At 34.6% G+C, this 17,671-nt stretch overlaps 1 protein-coding gene across 5 annotated transcripts in view; it reads right to left on the bottom strand.

Annotated features, from left to right (window-relative positions):
* GRIA3 (glutamate ionotropic receptor AMPA type subunit 3) overlaps nucleotides 1–17,671 on the bottom strand; it is a 378,184-nt gene that overhangs the window by 88,808 nt on the left and 271,705 nt on the right. For all 5 annotated transcript variants that reach the window (XM_049767079.1, XM_049767080.1, XM_049767076.1 and 2 more), the window contains 4 exons: nucleotides 11,211–11,378; nucleotides 5,891–5,995; nucleotides 4,777–4,884; nucleotides 2,409–2,615 (listed from right to left, as the gene is read on the bottom strand). In XM_049767079.1, coding sequence (XP_049623036.1) covers nucleotides 2,409–2,615; nucleotides 4,777–4,884; nucleotides 5,891–5,995; nucleotides 11,211–11,378 — 588 coding nt within the window. The remainder of the gene's footprint in view (nucleotides 1–2,408; nucleotides 2,616–4,776; nucleotides 4,885–5,890; nucleotides 5,996–11,210; nucleotides 11,379–17,671) is intronic.

A 17,671-nucleotide genomic window follows, 5' to 3' on the forward strand; every position in this document is an offset into this window, starting at 1 on the left:
AAATTTTTTGCCATGCTCCTATGGCTAAACACTCCCCCCCTCAAGCATGACTTGGGTTCCCAGAGCCTTTGTAAGACTTTTGCACTGTCATTTAGGATAGAGTGGATCAGAAATAATAACTTGATCATCAGGCAATATGATGCAACGCTTAAAAATATGGATCTCATAGTCAGAGAGACATGAGTTTAAAGTGTCAACATAAAGTGACCTTGGCATGGAACTTCACCTCTCTAGTCCTCAATTTTCTCAATTGTATAATTTTATAATGGTACCTCCTTTGGAAGTGTGTTCTGAGGACTATTACATAATGCCCATAAACCACTTTGCACAAGGCAGTATCAGTAAATATATAACAAGTGGCAGCTAATAAATATAATATATTTATTGTATTATATATTTTCATATATAATAAATATATTATTTATAAATATATATCATATGTAAAATTAAGATAAAGAGATGAGTTTATCTCCCATCATAGAAGTTAATGACTACCTCTTGGAACTTGAGTGTTGGGAAGATGAGGGACAGAAAGAGAAGATTATTTGATAGCCAACTGGTAAACAAGAAGCTAGAGAGTAATATCAAGATGGTTCCATGATTCTTAGGCTCTTTAGAAAAGTATGGCATGTATTCTATCTCATTGTTTAGACCACTTTTTCTAGTATTTAAAATAGTATTTATAAGTATTTGTTTACTTTAATCTTACCTGCTCAACCCTGCCACATTTCCCACAGTTCTGCTGGACCCTAGACAGAAGCCAATTGGCACCAGTCACCATAGCTGAGGGCTAAGATTTCAATTGTCTTGCTGACTGTCTGACTGGAGGATGGTACCCTCTTTTGATACATACTTAAGGTTCACTCTCATTTTAAGCCTTAGTTATTTCTGTGTTCTTATTTTTAGAAAGCAGCTTCTGCCTTTGTGTTTTTTCTCAAGAACCTGTTCCAAAATCTTATTTAGTGACCCAAGAACAATCTTACAATTGGAGAGCTATGCTTTATTTTTGCTGATTCCCCTCTCAAGCACTCTAATTCTATCTAGAAACTAAGGATCAATAGATAACCTGGATGCTAAGTTATTGCCAGTTTCTTCATAACATAATCACCCTTTATATATTTTATGTCCCCTAAACTGTTGTCTAGACAAGGACTAGTCATAGTAAGTAATCTTTGTTGATAAAACAAAATATCTTTTGTTGCCAATGGCACTTGGATTCATTTTCAAGTGATGGTTTACCCAAATAGACATTTCATATGCCCAGTTCTACATGTAACCACATGCCTCCTTTGGGGGGCATTGGTGTTGGGAAAGTTGCACTGGTGAAGGAGGGGTGTACTTTTTATGACTGATACCCAACTACAAACATGTTTGTAACAATGATGCTTAAAGAAGGATATTAAAAAAAAGAAAATTTCTGAGAGAAATTTCTGAAAGAAAGGAGTCAAGAAAAGAGAAAGAAGAGGAAGAAGAAAATGAAGAAGAGGAGGATAAAGAAAAGAAAGAAGTAAAAGAGGCAGTAGTAGAATAGGAAGAGGAGAAGAGGAGGAAGAAGAATATGAATAAAAGAAAGAAGAAGAGAAAGAGGAAGAAGAGAAGAAAAATAGAAACAGAAAGAAAATGGACTGAAGATTTATTTTTCTTTTATTTTCTTATGTCTTTGAGCACTGGTTTCCTGGTCTTCCTCTCTATTGTCTCTGGGTATTACTACTATAAATCTTTTATTTTTCTTACATCCCATAAATGACTGAGATTATTTTGTCTATCCCTCTCCCTCTGACCACGACAGACATCTTTGTCCCGCCCCCTCTTTCTCTCCCTCTTATTTCCCTTTGGACACTGGTTTGCAATATTGGTCTTGAAGAAGTATCATGCATATCACTTTATCTCTTTTCAGTAAAACTCTAAAAATCACTTATTTCTGGTAGTTTACTCTCCATGTGGATACTGAACAGTGGCACGTCTGTGTGGGTTTTCTCCAGGTATTCTGTTTTTTTCCCACATTCCAAAGAATTGCATGTTACTTTCATTGATTCTTCCAGCTATGTGAATATAGATGTATATATAAGAATAACCTGGAATGGAAGGCTTTTCTGTCTAGGGTTGCTTCCTTCCCTATACCCAGAGCTCTAAAATAGGCTCTGGGCACACGAGATCCCAAAGTTGAATACACTGATTGAAAAATAAATTAATGGATAAATTATTAAGTCCATAAAATACTTAATGTTCAGAGTATTTTATGTCCTTGTATAGAAATTTGATGCATTTGTGAACAGGAATATGTCATGGTAACTTAACTCTGGTTCATATCTACTAGCCTATGGTAAAAATATAGCATTTGCTTAAAGTCATAGTTTACAAGAACTTATAGATGACATAAATGGAAGGAGAATTCAAAAAACACTTACCCCATAGACAAGTTCCCCAACCATGCCATTCCATATTTTAGTCTCTGGATCTCTTGCACCATATTTCCCGTCACCAACAATGGACAATTTGTATTTGATCCTTACGTGTTTTGCTATTTCATAAGCTAAATCTACACAATAGCCTTCGTATCGCTCATTTCCTTCTAGTTGTTCATGGTTCTTCTTATACATTACATATGGCGATTCCTTTAGAATTAGAAGGAAGAGCAAGGGATTAAACTTATACATTTTATAAAAGATGGTAAGTTTGTTAATGAAGCCCTCTTTTTGTTGTTAAGTGGGTGTGGGTCTTTTCTTTCTTTCTTTCTTTCTTTCTTTCTTTCTTTCTTTCTTTCTTTCTTTCTTTCTTTCTTTCTTTCTTTCTTTCTTTCTTTCTTTCTTTCTTTCTTTCTTTCTTTCTTTCTTTCTTTCTTTCTTTCTTTCTTTCTTTCTTTCTTTCTTTCTTTCTTTCTTTCTTTCTTTCTTTCTTCCTTCTTCCTCCCTCCCTCCCTCCCTTTTCTTTTTCTTTCTTTCTTTCTTTCTTTCTTTCTTTCTTTCTTTCTTTCTTTCTTTCTTTCTTTCTTTCTTTCTTTCTTTCTTTCTTTCTTTCTTTCTTTCTTTCTTTCTTTCTTTCTTTCTTTCTTTCTTTCTTTCCTTTCTTTCTTTCTTTCTTTCTTTCTTTCTTTCTTTCTTTCTATCACACTTGGCAGTGCTCATGATGTTCTGCTGGCTCTGTACTTATGGCATACTTTTGGCAGTACTGGAGGCGGGGGGAGGAATCTGGAATCTAACTGCAATCTAACTGTAATCTAACTGGAATATAACTGTTTCATCCATGAGCGAGACAAGTACTTGGCTCTCCAGTCCAAATCCTGATCCCTATATTGTGACTATTGAAGTTTGGCACATGAAACAAGTTTTAATTTTTTTGTTAATTAATCAATCAGCTATTTATGGAGTAATTTGTTCCTCAGAGTCCTTAGCGTATGACTTAAAGTAGTAGGTAAAGATTTAAATTCTTTTTGAGAGTTTGAAAGATGAACCATTTTTTAATATATTTTATTTAAACACCTTGAATACATACATGATTGTGTTTGGGTTTCAGTCTGTAAAGAACACCACCCATCACCAGTGCAACATTCTCATCACCAATGTCCCAAATCTCCCTCTTCTTCACCCAACCCCGCCTGTACTCTAGACAGGCTTTTTATAACCCTCATACGTTCTCATTATTAGGATAGCTCAAAATGTAGTTATTTCTCTAACTAAATTCTTCCTTGTTTGTGGTGAGCTTCATGAGGTGAGCTGTAACTTCCAGCCCTTCTCTCTTTTGTGTCTGAAAATTATTATTGCAAGAATGTCTTTCATTTTTCTTAAAACCCATAGATGAGTGAGACCATTCTCTGTTTTTCTCTCTCTCTCTCTGACTTATTTCACTCAGCATAATAGATTCCATGTACATCCATGTATAGGAAAATTTCGTGACTTAAGATGAACCATTTTTAACCTGTAAGGTCTTTAGAAAAACTGGTGAAAAGTAGTTCCCTTAATTATATGAAAATAAAGTGCCTTTTATTTTCTTGGGATTTACTATGTAAGAAACACAGCCATACTGACTACCCCTGGGGAAGCACTATGATTTTTCTGAGGCCTTCTCCTTTTTATATACTCAGGGTTTAATACAGTACCTAGGACAGAGTGAGTGTTGATATGTATATTTAAATACATGGTACAATTTAACTGAATTATCACTTAATTAATCCCAATTTTAGACATAAAGATGTACGTATTTTTAGTTTGTTAATTTCATTTAGTAAAAACAAGTCAGATTTTAGTAAAGCAATTTCAAATGATATTAGGAGACTGTTTTGCAATCCAGTAAAACATCAAAGTAGTGCTTTGATGTTTTCAGGAAAAATTCTTGAAATTGTCTGATTACATAGACAGATTATAATTTATCCAATCCACAAATTAAAAAAAAGAATATGAGAGTTTGACATGTAGCTAAACAGAGGCTGATATTATAAACCTAGTATAATATCATAGTATATCATATATCATATATTTATATAATATTATATAATATATAATATAAGCCTAATCTAGTATCTCTACTTGACATTCTCTTTTAGAAAATAGCATCCTAATTAGTGTAAGGCAGGGGATATGAAAGAAGAGAATAATATGTGAAACATTCAAATTTCTAATTTTGGGTGTTTTCTCTTTTTTATAAATGACATTCTGCTCATCATCATCAAGATACTTTGAGAAAGTTCCTAAACTGGCCCAATTAAAAACTTTGTTTGCCCTTGGGTCTGAATAATGCTTTTCTGAAAGCAAAGGTCCCGTACAGAAGGCCCATACTTACCAAAATAGTTGTCACTACTATGGTCCGGTTCTCTGATGATGCACTGTCATTGCTGATTTGCTGATCCGAGAAAGGCACAAACCTTTCATATTCATTCCAGTAGCCAGCCTGAAAAGAGCAAACTTTGATCTGGTTGCCTGGTTACCTATTATTCACTCAAAAAGTGCTGCATGGAATGCAAAAGTGTTCTAGAATGAAACTTTTTTTATTTACTAGAGTTTTGCAAGGATTGTCCTCCTGTCTCCTCTGTTTTCTTACCTGCACCAGGCCCCAATGCCAGCACATAAGAATATGATATATCTTAATCTTGGAAGTTTCCATCCCCACTGAAACTTAATATATATTCTGTAAATTAAATTTATCCCATGGAAGCATGGTCAATTAGTCCTTTATCCCCCTCCAAGTTGAGATGGATAAAATTTTATTTAACTATGGAAGAACTGGGATCAGGGTTTGGAAACTCAGTATATCACAGAAATGACACAAGACATCATATGTTCTGAGGTTTTATCAAATGACTGTAAGACCCTCACTTTAACTATTTTAACTATTAGAATGATAGAAACAAATAACTCATAAAATTCAACTGTAGCAAAAGAAATGTTTTGTCCAGTGTCTAGCTGCTGGGTGATTTGGCAAGAGCACAGATCATTAATTTTTAATTGCTTTGTTAAAACTGCATCAACTTTGGCAAATTCTGTTTAAACAGCATGTTGTAATATTTGTAGTTCCTTCCCTTCTTATCAGGACATTGTTAATAACTCCTACCTGCATCCCTTTTATAGAACCAACTGAGAGGGAGAAAAATAATTCTTTAATAATGTACAGTATAGTGTTTCCCAAATGCCATCCCTGAGCATGGGGTGTCAGAACTATATAGGAAGGCAGTAGTTGCCTTGGTGTAATTGAGGGTATTCTGAGTAATATATTTTCTGAAAAGGGTCAAGTAAATTTTGTAAACACTTTCACTGCAATCAACTCTGCATAGTATATGCACTATTCATCATATGGGAGTGTAAAAAATATAGAGGAATTTGCTTTCTAGTTCTAATTTTCTTGCATTTGTGAACTGTCATTTTATAAGATTTGTTTGATACCTGTTTTGGTTACTTACTTTTCTAGAGCCACTGACTTTCATTTCATACACATCTATGGTATAATTTGTCCTACGGCCATAAGTGTCAAATTGGATGTTGCCAGTCATTCCTTGTACTTGCACCTGAAATGGAAAGGAAAATGCTAAATCAAAAAACAGCAATACCATTGCCTTCCAGATATCAGTGATGAAGTCTGATAACAGATATTGGAATTTAAGAGCATATTTTGTCTTGTATTGTTGAACTTAGTCTACCCAATCATATCTATATACGTCTTCATTTCCTTCCCAATATTTTCTAAGTATGCCTTTTATTTGAGAGTGCCCTTTCATTATGAAACCATCAGTGGCTATTATAAGCATTGTCTATATATTACTGTTAGCCTGCAAATAATTTTAAGAGCTTAAAATTTCCACTATAAATGTTTTTTTAAAGAGTGTGGCCTGAAGAACATAAAGTTGTTGTTGCTGTAGGCTGGGGTGGTGCCAAAGCTTGCAAAATGGGAGGATCTACCATTCAGCCGTATATGCAATTCCTTGATGAATATTTTTAATTAGAATAATACATTCTAAACTGAGTTCCTTAGATGTGCTGTATGCATGTATACATCTATACAATGGAATAAAACTCAGTTATGAGAAAGGCAGAATATTAATGTGGATAGATCTAGAGGATATTATGTAGATAAAATAAATGGTATGGAGAAGGAAAATATGAATCTAGTTATATTTTGAATATTGAGAAACCAGACAATGAAAACAGCAAAACAAACTCTTAGAATATAAGAATAAAATTATGATTACAGAATGGATGAAAGAAGAGTAATTGGATATGGGTAAAATGGGTCATTTTTACTCTGGAATTTTAGTGATAATTACAACCTATTAGCTATAGGTGTTCATTCATAAGGCTATGTACCTGGAGCCTATATTATTTTATAAACAAGTGCCACTTAAGTTAAAAATATTCAAATGCATAAAAATATAATTGAAGTTTCTATAGCAATAAAACAAAACTGCTTTTGATAGACTCTTTTGAATAAGAACACTGTACAACTGCATAGGATAAACGTATGCAAATATACAGAAATTGTCACAACTTACAATGGTTTTTGTTAATTTGAATTCTCCATAATTGCAGGAAAGATTGGTTTTTGGGTTCATCTAAGGTGAAAATACCTATTCTGCAGGCAAATCATCATTGTGTGATATATGTATATTTTGTGATATATGATATCTGTAAACTTCAACAAAAAGTAATAAAGTAATTCTGAGAAGAAACAAAAAACCCTGTGAGTTCTTTGAGGGCTGTGGTTGTGTCTTAGTGTTGTATATATTAGAATGTAAACTGAATTAAAATCATCAGCTCCAGACCTTTTGGATTTATATCCTATCACGAATTGTATGACCTTGGGCATGTTTCTTAATACATGTAAAATAGAATATCATGGTAATATCTATCTCCCTGAATTGTTGTATAAAATGAGTTGCTTATAAGTAATGTTTTAAACAGTGTATTATATTTAGTGTGCACAGCAATACTGGATTATTGTTTTTTTTTTTGTGGTTTTTGGGTCACACCCGGCAGTGCTCAGAGGTTATTCCTGGCTCCAGGCTCAGAAATTGCTCCTGGCAGGCACGGGGGACCATATGGGGCGCCAGGATTCAAACCGATGACCTCCTGCATGAAAGGCAAACGCCTTACCTCCATGCTATCTCTCCGGCCCCCTGGATTATTGTTTTAACAATTATTATTATTATTATTATTGAATTTAGCCCTGTTTCTTGAAAAAGATAGATTTACCAGATACCAAAGAAACAGGAATGACGTTTTTCCTTTCTTTAACTTATTTATCTGGCTTTAATTACTTGAATTGCTACAGACAGGTAACACTAAGCTTGGTCATGCAAGAATAATGCATAGACAAAGACACTGTCAAGTATAAGGAATCATAGTATAGACTATTAAATAAATTAGAGAGAGACACTGGGATAGCCTGGACACCTCTTTGGTACGCCAGTTGCAGTTCATGAATGCTATTAACTTGTACTATCCCTCAGAGAAAAAAATGTTTTAAGGACATGAATATTAGTGACAATTTCCACCATCCCATCTGGGATCCTTTCTTTAACCACTCTTACCAGTCTATATTAAGATGCTTCTCCTCTGTGCATAAAATGTTACCCTAACATTTGAATCATTTATGTATTTCTGCTTTACTTACTAGATTGGGAGGATCTTGAGATGACACTCTTTCTGTATTTGTAGCCACTATTATAGACACTGGAGTAGGTTAATAAACATTTACTGTATAAGTGGACAAATCACAAATTAGAAATTTGACATATTGCAATAGATTGAACTGAGGATAACCCTTGTATTACACGTAGATAGTGAGAATGGTTGCCAAGTTTGAGAGTGGCTTTTCATGTTTAAAAAGCATTTGCTTACACATTGACAATTAATTTATTTGTATTTTTGATTTTGAGCCACATCTGGCTGTGCAAAGGTATCACATCTGACAGTAAGTAGAGGACCACATGTGGTTCTGGGGATCAAACCTGAGTCAACAGTGTGCAAGGCAAGTGCTATACACACTGTATAATTTTTCCATTTTATACATATTAATGATTTAAGTGTGAATTTCTTTATCTTATTGCATACTTGCATACCAACTTGGGGTCTTCTGTATACTCGTTGTTGTCAATAAATATTTAATGAGCAAATAGTGTGCTTACTTATCTTAACTGGGCCTCCTTAGGGGCTGGAGAGATGAAAGTGCTTGCCTTGCATGCTGTGGACTATGATTTGATTCCCAGCATCTTATATGGTCCTGAGTCTGCCAGGAGTGATTTCTGAATGCTTCAAGAGTAAGCTTTAAGCCTGGCTAGGTGTGGTCCCAAAACAAAAAAGAGGTTTCTTAGAAATCTCCATCAGATTGTTTTGGAGAGATAGTACAGTGGATAGGGTATTTGCTTTGTACCCAACCAACCCAAGTTATATTCATGGCACCTCACATAGTCTGCTGAGTTCACCAGGAGTGATATCTGAGTGCGGAGCTAGGATTTATCTCTGAGAACAGTTGGGTGTGACCTAGATAAGAAGTCTTCATCAGGCAGTGATTATATTTGCAGGTTTTCTTGGAAGAAATAATTTATTGAGGGGCCGGCGAGGTGGCGCTAGATGTAAGATATCTGCCTTGCAAGCACTAGCCAAGGAAGGACTGCGTTTGATCCCCCGGCGTCCCATATGGTCCCCCCAAGCCAGGGGCAATTTCTGAGCGCTTAGCCAGGAGTAACCCCTGAGCATCAAATGGGTGTGGCCCAAAAATCAAAGAAAGAAAGAAAGAAAGAAAGAAAAAGAAAGAAAGAAAGAAAGAAAAAGAAAGAAAGAAAGAAAAAGAAAGAGAAAGAAAGAATTTATTGAGCAGCAATAATGTTCTAGTAACAATAGAAATGCTTTTACATAATTCATTAATACTTCTCATTTACTTGTGTAAAATGACATTCTTTTAATAATATAGGAGGACTTTTAATACTCTAAAATTTTCCCTGGTGGTCCTTTTGGTAGTGGAATTATACTAAGTTCTTATCACCAATGTCTATAATTAGAAAAGGGTAATATCTTCCAGTCTTTCTGGAGCAATAGGAAGAGGGTAGTCTATAGGAGGGGAGGGTAAACATTCTTTTGGTTGAGAGTCTGACCACAAAGTCCTGGGGAAAAGAGTTCTCATCCAGGATTATAGTCTGAGCTTATCAATGAGTTGGAAATGCAGAAACTATTTGTGCAAGAGTATTAATTTGCTGCATTTTGTTTCTAGACAAATTATTTTTTGTCCTTAATTCTGTTAGCAAGCTTTCTATTTGGAGAAGCTAGTTGTTTGTGTCATGAATGGGGAGTCAATTGGAGGTGCTGGCACTTGCCCCTTGAGGTTTTGTTGATGAAAACCCTTTTTGATTGAGTCTGAGAGAGTTTTATATTTCACTCATCATTATGTTTCACCTGACAATAAAAATCTTGTAAAAGCTATGAAGGTTGAATTTAATTAACTGCTCTTCAAAATTGTGCAGTGCTACCTTCATAAAACTACACTTAGGGCATTTGTTAGGCAACTGACATAAAGACATAAAAATCTGCATAAAAATGAGTTATATCTTTTTCTTGGAGAGAGACATAGAGGCTACTAACCCCTTTTGAGTGAACACTTCCAAGTTGGTAATTGAAGTCAACAGTAAAAGAGCCAAGTACAGAAAATGATGTATGTTATGAGGCATTTACAAATTTATTCTGGTTAAGTTGTATAGAGAATTATCTCATCATTGCCTTTGTCTTTGTTTACTTAGATATCCCAACATCAGGATAATTAAATAAATAGAAATAAAAGAGTATTGTACTCTGAAAAGCTCATTTTAGTGCATGCAGGCATTTGTAGCATAAAGCAAAATATTCACAAACAGCTTTCTTGGTAAGCTGTAATGTTGTAATGTAAGATGTTGTTCCTAGTGTACATAATATTATCTATTCAAAGTAATCTGCTTAAAACCCTCCTTAAATACTAAATACAAACTATCTGATTTTCTATCTTCTGATTCCTTATATTTTCCTTTAGGCTTTTTCTTGGGGGGCACTGAGGAAAAGCCTGTTAAATTGGCCTAGAAATATATCATACTCCTGCATTTCACCATGTGTAGAATAAAGGTTCTCTTTGGCAACAGAATACTACCTCAATCCACCCAGGCAAGTAATTTTCTCATGAGTCAGAGCATTCTATTTTCCTCTGTAGTATCAACCTTCAATGTAGGTGCATTCCATAGAATATCCTAGTCTCTTAAGTGACATTATATTTATGACAAATTTTAATTTTTGTATTAATTTTAAGTTCAATCCAAAAATTTCAAAGGGCCCAAATTGGGGCCAGAGTGATAGTATAGATAGGTAGGGTGTCTGCCTTGCAAGATGTTGATCTGGCTTCGAACTTCAACATATAATATGCCCCCCCAACTCCCCCAAGTGATCCTGAGTGCAGAGCCAAGAGTAAGCCCTGAGTACTGTCAGATGTGGCCCCCAAAAGAACGAACTAAGTACCCAAAGTGTTGCATAAGCACAAATACAATTTCTTCTAAATTTACCATTTCTGGAGAACTAAGGCAAACTATTTTATTTTATATTTCTAGACTCTGATGAATAAATATGCCTACTGATTTTTCTGTATTTTGATATTTTATAACTTCTGATCTTACTTTCCTTAATAAATTCTTTTAAAAAATAAAGATTGAAGTTTTATCTTTTTGCGTTTTTATAAGCTTCCCCATTCCAATAACACATTATGGCCCTTACCATTTTCAGAGCTCTCTCGATATCAATTCCTTGACTCCAGGGTACAGCAGGATTTGCTAAGCAGTCTCCAGCACTGCCTCTCCGGGACACATCAACTCTCTGTCTTCTCAGATAGCGAAAAGCTTCTGCGATGACCAGTATTGCATCATGTGTCAATGCAGATGTATACTGAAATGGATGCATGGAAAAAAGGCATAATGACAAATGATGTTCTGAACCTTTTTCATCCTTAATAATTTTTCCTCCTTTCTATTTTTCTATTTTTCTATTTTTCTATTCTTTCTATTTTTCTTGTTGCTCTAAGAGTCATCCTCTTAATTATCAAAAGATGTCTCCAGGCACACCTGACTTTGATTCATTACACAGTGATAACTTTTTAGTTCACATGTGCACATGTTAAGATGATTAAGATCAAATGGCTTGAGGGAATCTCTTGCTCTCAGTACTGTGTTTCATCTTGAGTGAGTGACTACTAAAAGGCTGGGTCCTTTATAGAGCTAGAAATACATGTGAAGTTAAAGAACGGCATATGTATATTGGCGAGAAAACAGCATATCCTAAAGCAAGATGGGTTATTGCTGTTTGTAATAGGAAATTTAGATCTGGTGTTTACTTAGGGGAAAATGGAAATAGCTAAGTTAGACAGCTTGAAATTAATTTGGAAGGTAACATTAATCATTTCTGTCTGGACCATGTTTCTGGCGAATGAGGACCTCTGGCCAACAATAAATCAGTTTTTGTTTCCCAGGGAGAGCAAACACCAAAGCTGGTTTTCGATTATAGAAAATTACAATTGTTATTGAGTTTTAAATCTGATAATGTTGACAATTCACAGGCAATACTTTATGATACTCCCTCCCTTATTCAGGATCTTGTATTTTCTGTTCCTTGAAAATATTGCTATGGTACTAGGGATGAGGTCAGTCACTTAATGAAGGATAGTTGACTATCTGCAATTTAAAATACTTGCCTTTTCATTAAATATATCAACAATTTGATTAGAACAAGCTAGTCCAAGCTTTTCAGGAATGACAGGTACTGATGTTATATAGAATTCTTTTGATTATTTTTTAATGAAACACAATATCCTGGGGTGGTGTTGGTGGTAGTCTCTCTAACTAGTATGTCCAAATACAATAGGGAATGAATACATTGTCATCTTTACAATTACCAATTTACTCTTCTGACTTTCCTCTTATTACTTTTCTTTCAGGAGCAAATCAAGTATGACTATAACAGCAGACATATGTTCTTTCAGGAAAAAGTAATCTTTGTATCTGCTCATCTTAGCACTACATAAAGCCAACATGCTAGTGATTTTTTTCAAGCTGACTGCATAAATTGTCAGCAAATTTAAAGTAGTTCTTCCCAAGCCATGCCAAAAGAGCTATTTAATTTTCTACTTTTCAGCTCCCACTTCACAATGTGTGAGCATATAAAAAGCTTCAAGAGGAAACATTAATAAAATATAGTATAAATTAAGCATCAATGTTATAATCTCTAGACATCTTCACTTTTTAATAAAATAGCATACATCATCTTAAAGTGGGGTTTGTTGTAAAACTACTACTAAACAAAAGTAATCTAAAAGTTATAACCATGTATATTAATATTCCATTCTTTGAGTTATTTGAAAGGTTTTGCCTATAAGTCTGATAAGTTCATTCTAGCAAGTTCTGAGAAGATGCTATTCTATATGCCAGGAATTAACAATGAATAATACAGAGATGAGATTGTCTTCTTTCTAGTTTATAGAATCTCGACATCTTCTAAGCAGTCATGACTTACTTTTTATTGTCCTTTTTCATACTTTTGCCATTGTCATATTTTTGGTAACTAATATAGTACCTGTCACATTGTAGGTGCCCCCTAAAACATTGAAATAATTAATCTCTCGTCTCTATTACATGCTATTTCTAAGGATAGCAAAAAATGGATAGGAAGCTATATAATAATTAAATATATAAAAGTTCACCTAAATGTAATAATGGGCATTTTATTGCATAAAATTATTTAATCATTAGAGAAATGCAAATTATAAATACAATGTGATATCAACTCATACCTCTTAAAATGGCTATTGTCAAAAATAAATATTCAATATTCCCTTCTAATACATGGAATAACATGCATTTTTCATTGATTAAATATTCATCAATATTTTTGTGTCTTACTTTTAACTTAAATTATGTATTGCTTTTTAATATCAATATTTTGTATATGAATAAAGTCATGACCATTCACTTTAATGTGGGTTATAAATAGATCTTTTAGTGTGCAATAGCCCTTATACTAGAGTTTTGTAAATGATTATCTGACTATAATGTTTGCGAATTAATTTGAATTTTTAATATTAAAATATCTCATTAGGCCAAAGGGAAAAATAAAAAGAAAATATAGCTAAGGTATATAAATATATATTTATATAAATATATAAAGGTATATATATCTATAGAGAGAGGTAAATGTAGCTAAGTATGTAGAGAGAAGAAAAACACTTATGTGCAAATGTAAATTGATTACACTAACAGTATTGATCTTCCTCAAAAGAAAAACAAAATATAGGACTGTTTCAAAAGTATAAAAAGTCACTATCGTGAAAATATATTTTCAATACCATGCTTATCGCAGCATTATTTATAATAGCCAAGACATGGAAATAATTTAAGTGCCCATTAATGAAAAATGAGGCATAATAACAGCATAATGTGCAATAATATATATGCATAAAGTGTAATATTTTGAGTCATAAAAATGTCAAAAATATCCAGCTATTTGCAACAAAAAGTATACTTTGAGGACATTATGCTAAACAATATATGTCAGGCAGAAGAAGTCCTCTATGATCTCACCTCAATGTGGAATTAACAAATTCATAGTTTCAAACTATAAATTGGTGGAGGCAATCAAGAGATACAAACTTACAGTTATGAGAGAATTAGAATCTAGGGTTGGAATGTGCAACATTTTGACCATAATCAAGAGTAGTGGGGCTATTAAAAGAGTAGGGATTATTTTATATTCTCCCTCCTCATCCGAATTCCAGTTTCTTTATTTATTATTTAGAATATTTATTTATTTATTTTTATATTTTATTTAAACACCTTGATTACATACATGATTGTGTTTGGGTTTCAGTCATGTAAAGAACACCACCCATCACCAGTGCAACATTCCCATCCCAATGTCCCAAATCTCCCTCCTCCCCACCCAACCCCCGCCTTTACTCTGGACAGGCTTTCCATTTCCCTCATATATTCTCATTATTAGGACAGTTCAAAATGTAGTTATTTCTCTAACTAAACTCATCACTCTTTGTGGAGAGCTTCCTGAGGTGAGCTGGAACTTCCAGCTCTTTTCTCTTTTGTGTCTGAAAATTATAATTGCAAGAATGTCTTTCATTTTTCTTAAAACCCATAGATGAGTGAGACCATTCTGCGTTTTTCTCTCTCTCTCTGACTTATTTCACTCAGCATAATAGATTCCGTGTACATCCATGTACAGGAAAATTTCATGACTTCATCTCTCCTGACAGCTGCATAATATTCCATTGTGTATATGTACCACAGTTTCTTTAGCCATTCGTCTGTTGAAGGGCATCTTGGTTGTTTCCAGAATCTTGCTATGGTAAATAGTGCTGCAATAAATATAAGTGTAAGGAAAGGGTTTTTATTGTATTTTTGTGTTCCAAGGGTATATTCCTAGGAGTGATATAGCTGGATCATATAGGAGCTCGATTTCCAGTTTTTGGAGGAATCTCCATATTGCTTTCCATAAAGGTTGAACTAGACGGCATTCCCACCAGCAGTGGATAAGAGTTCCTTTCTCTCCACATCCCCACAAACACTGTTTATTCTCATTCTTTGTGATGTGTGCCATTCTCTGGGGTGTGAGGTGGTATCTCATCGTTGTTTTGATTTGCATCTCCCTGATGATTAGTGATGTGGAACATTTTTTCATGTGTCTTTTGGCCATGTGTATTTCTTCTTTGTCAAAGTGTCTGTTCATTTCTTCTCCCCATTTTTTGATGGGATTAGATGTTTTTTTCTTGTAAAGTTCTATCAGTGCCTTGTATATTTTGGAGATTAGCCCCTTATCTGATGGGTATTGGGTGAATAGTTTCCCCCACTCAGTGGGTGGCTCTTGTATCCTGGGCACTATTTCCTTTGAGGTGCAGAAGCTTCTCAGCTTAATATATTCCCATCTGTTAATCTCTGCTTTCACTTGCTTGGAGAGTGCAGTTTCCTCCTCGATTATGCCTGTTGTCTCAATGTCCTGGAGTGTTTTGCCTATGTGTTGTTCTATATATCTTATGGTTTTGGGTCTGATATCGAGGTCTTTAATCCAATTGGATTTTACCTTCGTACATGATGTTAGCTGGGGGTCTAAGTTCAATTTTTTTGCAAGTGGCTATGCAGTTGTGCCAACACCACTTGTTGAAGAGGCTTTCCATGCTCCATTTAGGATTTCCTGCTCCTTTATAAAAAATTAGGTGATTGTATGTCTGGAGAACATTTTCTCAGTATTCAAGCCTATTCCATTGATCTGAGGTCCTGTCCTTATTCCAATACCATGCTGTTTTGATAACTATTGCTTTGTAGTAAAGTTTAAAGTTGGGGAAAGTAATTCCTCCCATATTCTTTACCCCAATGATTGCTTTAGCTATTCTAGGGTGTTTATTTTTCCAAACGAATTTTAAAAGTGCCTGATCCACTTCTTTGAAGAATGTCATGGGTATCTTTAGAGGGATCACATTAAATCTGTATAATGCCTTGGGGAGTATTGCCATTTTGATGATGTTAATCCTGCTAATCTATGAGCAGGGTATGCGTTTCCATTTCCGCGTGTCCTCTCTTATTTCTTGGAGCAGTTTTATAGTTTTCTTTGTATAGGTCCTTCACATTTTTAGTCAAGTTGATTCCAAGATATTTGAGTTTGTGTGGCACTATTGTGAATGGGGTTGTTTTATTAATGTCCATTTCTTCCTTATTACTATTGGTGTATAGAAAGGCCATTTATTTTTTTTTGTGTTTTAATTTTGTAGCCTGCCACCTTGCTATATGAGTCTATTGTTTCTAGAAGCTTTTTGGTAGAGTCTGTAGGGTTCTCTAAGTAAAGTACCATGTCATCCACAAACAGTGAGAGCTTGACTTCTTCCTTTCCATCTGGATTCCCTTAATATCTTTTTCTTGCCTAATCACTATAGCAAGTACTTCCAGTGCTATATTGAATAGGAGCGGTGAGAGAGGACAGCCTTGTCTTGTGCCAGAATTTAGAGGGAAGGCTTTCAGTTTTTCTCCATTGAGGATAATATTTGCCACTGGCTTATGGTAGATGGCCTTAACTATATTGAGAAAGGTTCCTTCCATTCCCATCTTGCTGAGAGTTTTGATCAAGAATGGGTGTTGGACCTTATCAAATGCTTTCACTGCATCTATTGATATGATCATGTGGTTTTTATTTTTCTTGTTGTTGATGATCTGTATGATGTTGATAGATTTATGGATGTTAAACCATCCTTGCATTCCTGGGATGAAACCTACTTGATCATAGTGGATGATCTTCTTAATGAGGCATTGAATCCTATTTACCAGAATTTTTTTGAGGAACTTTGCATCTGCATTCATCAGCGATATTGGTCTGTAATTTTCTTTTTTTCGTAGCATCTTTGTCTGGTTTAGGTATCAAGGTGATGTTGGCTTCAAAAAAGCTATTTGGAAGTGTTTCCGTGTGTTCAATTTCATGAAAGAGTCTTGCCAGGATTGGTCGTAGTTCCTCTTGGAAAGTTTGAAAGAATTCATTAGTGAATCCATCTGGGTCTGGGCTTTTGTTCTTCGGCAGACATTTGATTACCACTTTAATTTCATCAATGATGATGGGGGTGTTTAGATATGCTACATCCTCTTCCTTCAACCGTGGAAGATTATAAGAGTCCAAGAATTTATCCATTTCTTCCAGGTTCTCATTTTTAGTGGCGAAGAGTTTTTCAAAGTAGTTTCTGATTACCCTTTGAATCTCTGTCATATCAGTAGTGATCTCTCCATTTTCATTCCTAATACGAGTTATCAAATTTCTCTCTCTTTCTTTGTTAGTTTTGCCAATGGTCTATCAATCTTGTTTATTTTCTCAAAGAACCAACTTCTGCTTTCGTTGATCTTTCGGATTGTTTTTCGGGTTTCCACTTCATTGATTTCTGCTCTTAGCTTTGTTATTTTTTTCTGTCTCCCTATTTTTGGGTCCTTTTGTTGAGAACTTTCTAGTTCTAATAGCTGTGCCATTAAGCTACTTAGGTAAGCCCCTTCTTCCTTCCTGATGTGTGCTTGCAAAGCTATAAAATTTCCTCTCAGTACTGCTTTTGCTGTGTCCCATAAGTTCTTATAGTTTGTGTCTTTATTGTCATTTGTTTCCAGGAACCTTTGATTTCCTCCTTGATTTCATCTCGGACCCACTGGTTATTCACT

The sequence above is a fragment of the Suncus etruscus genome, chromosome X (genome assembly GCF_024139225.1).
Source record: "Suncus etruscus isolate mSunEtr1 chromosome X, mSunEtr1.pri.cur, whole genome shotgun sequence".
Lineage (NCBI taxonomy): Eukaryota > Metazoa > Chordata > Mammalia > Eulipotyphla > Soricidae > Suncus > Suncus etruscus.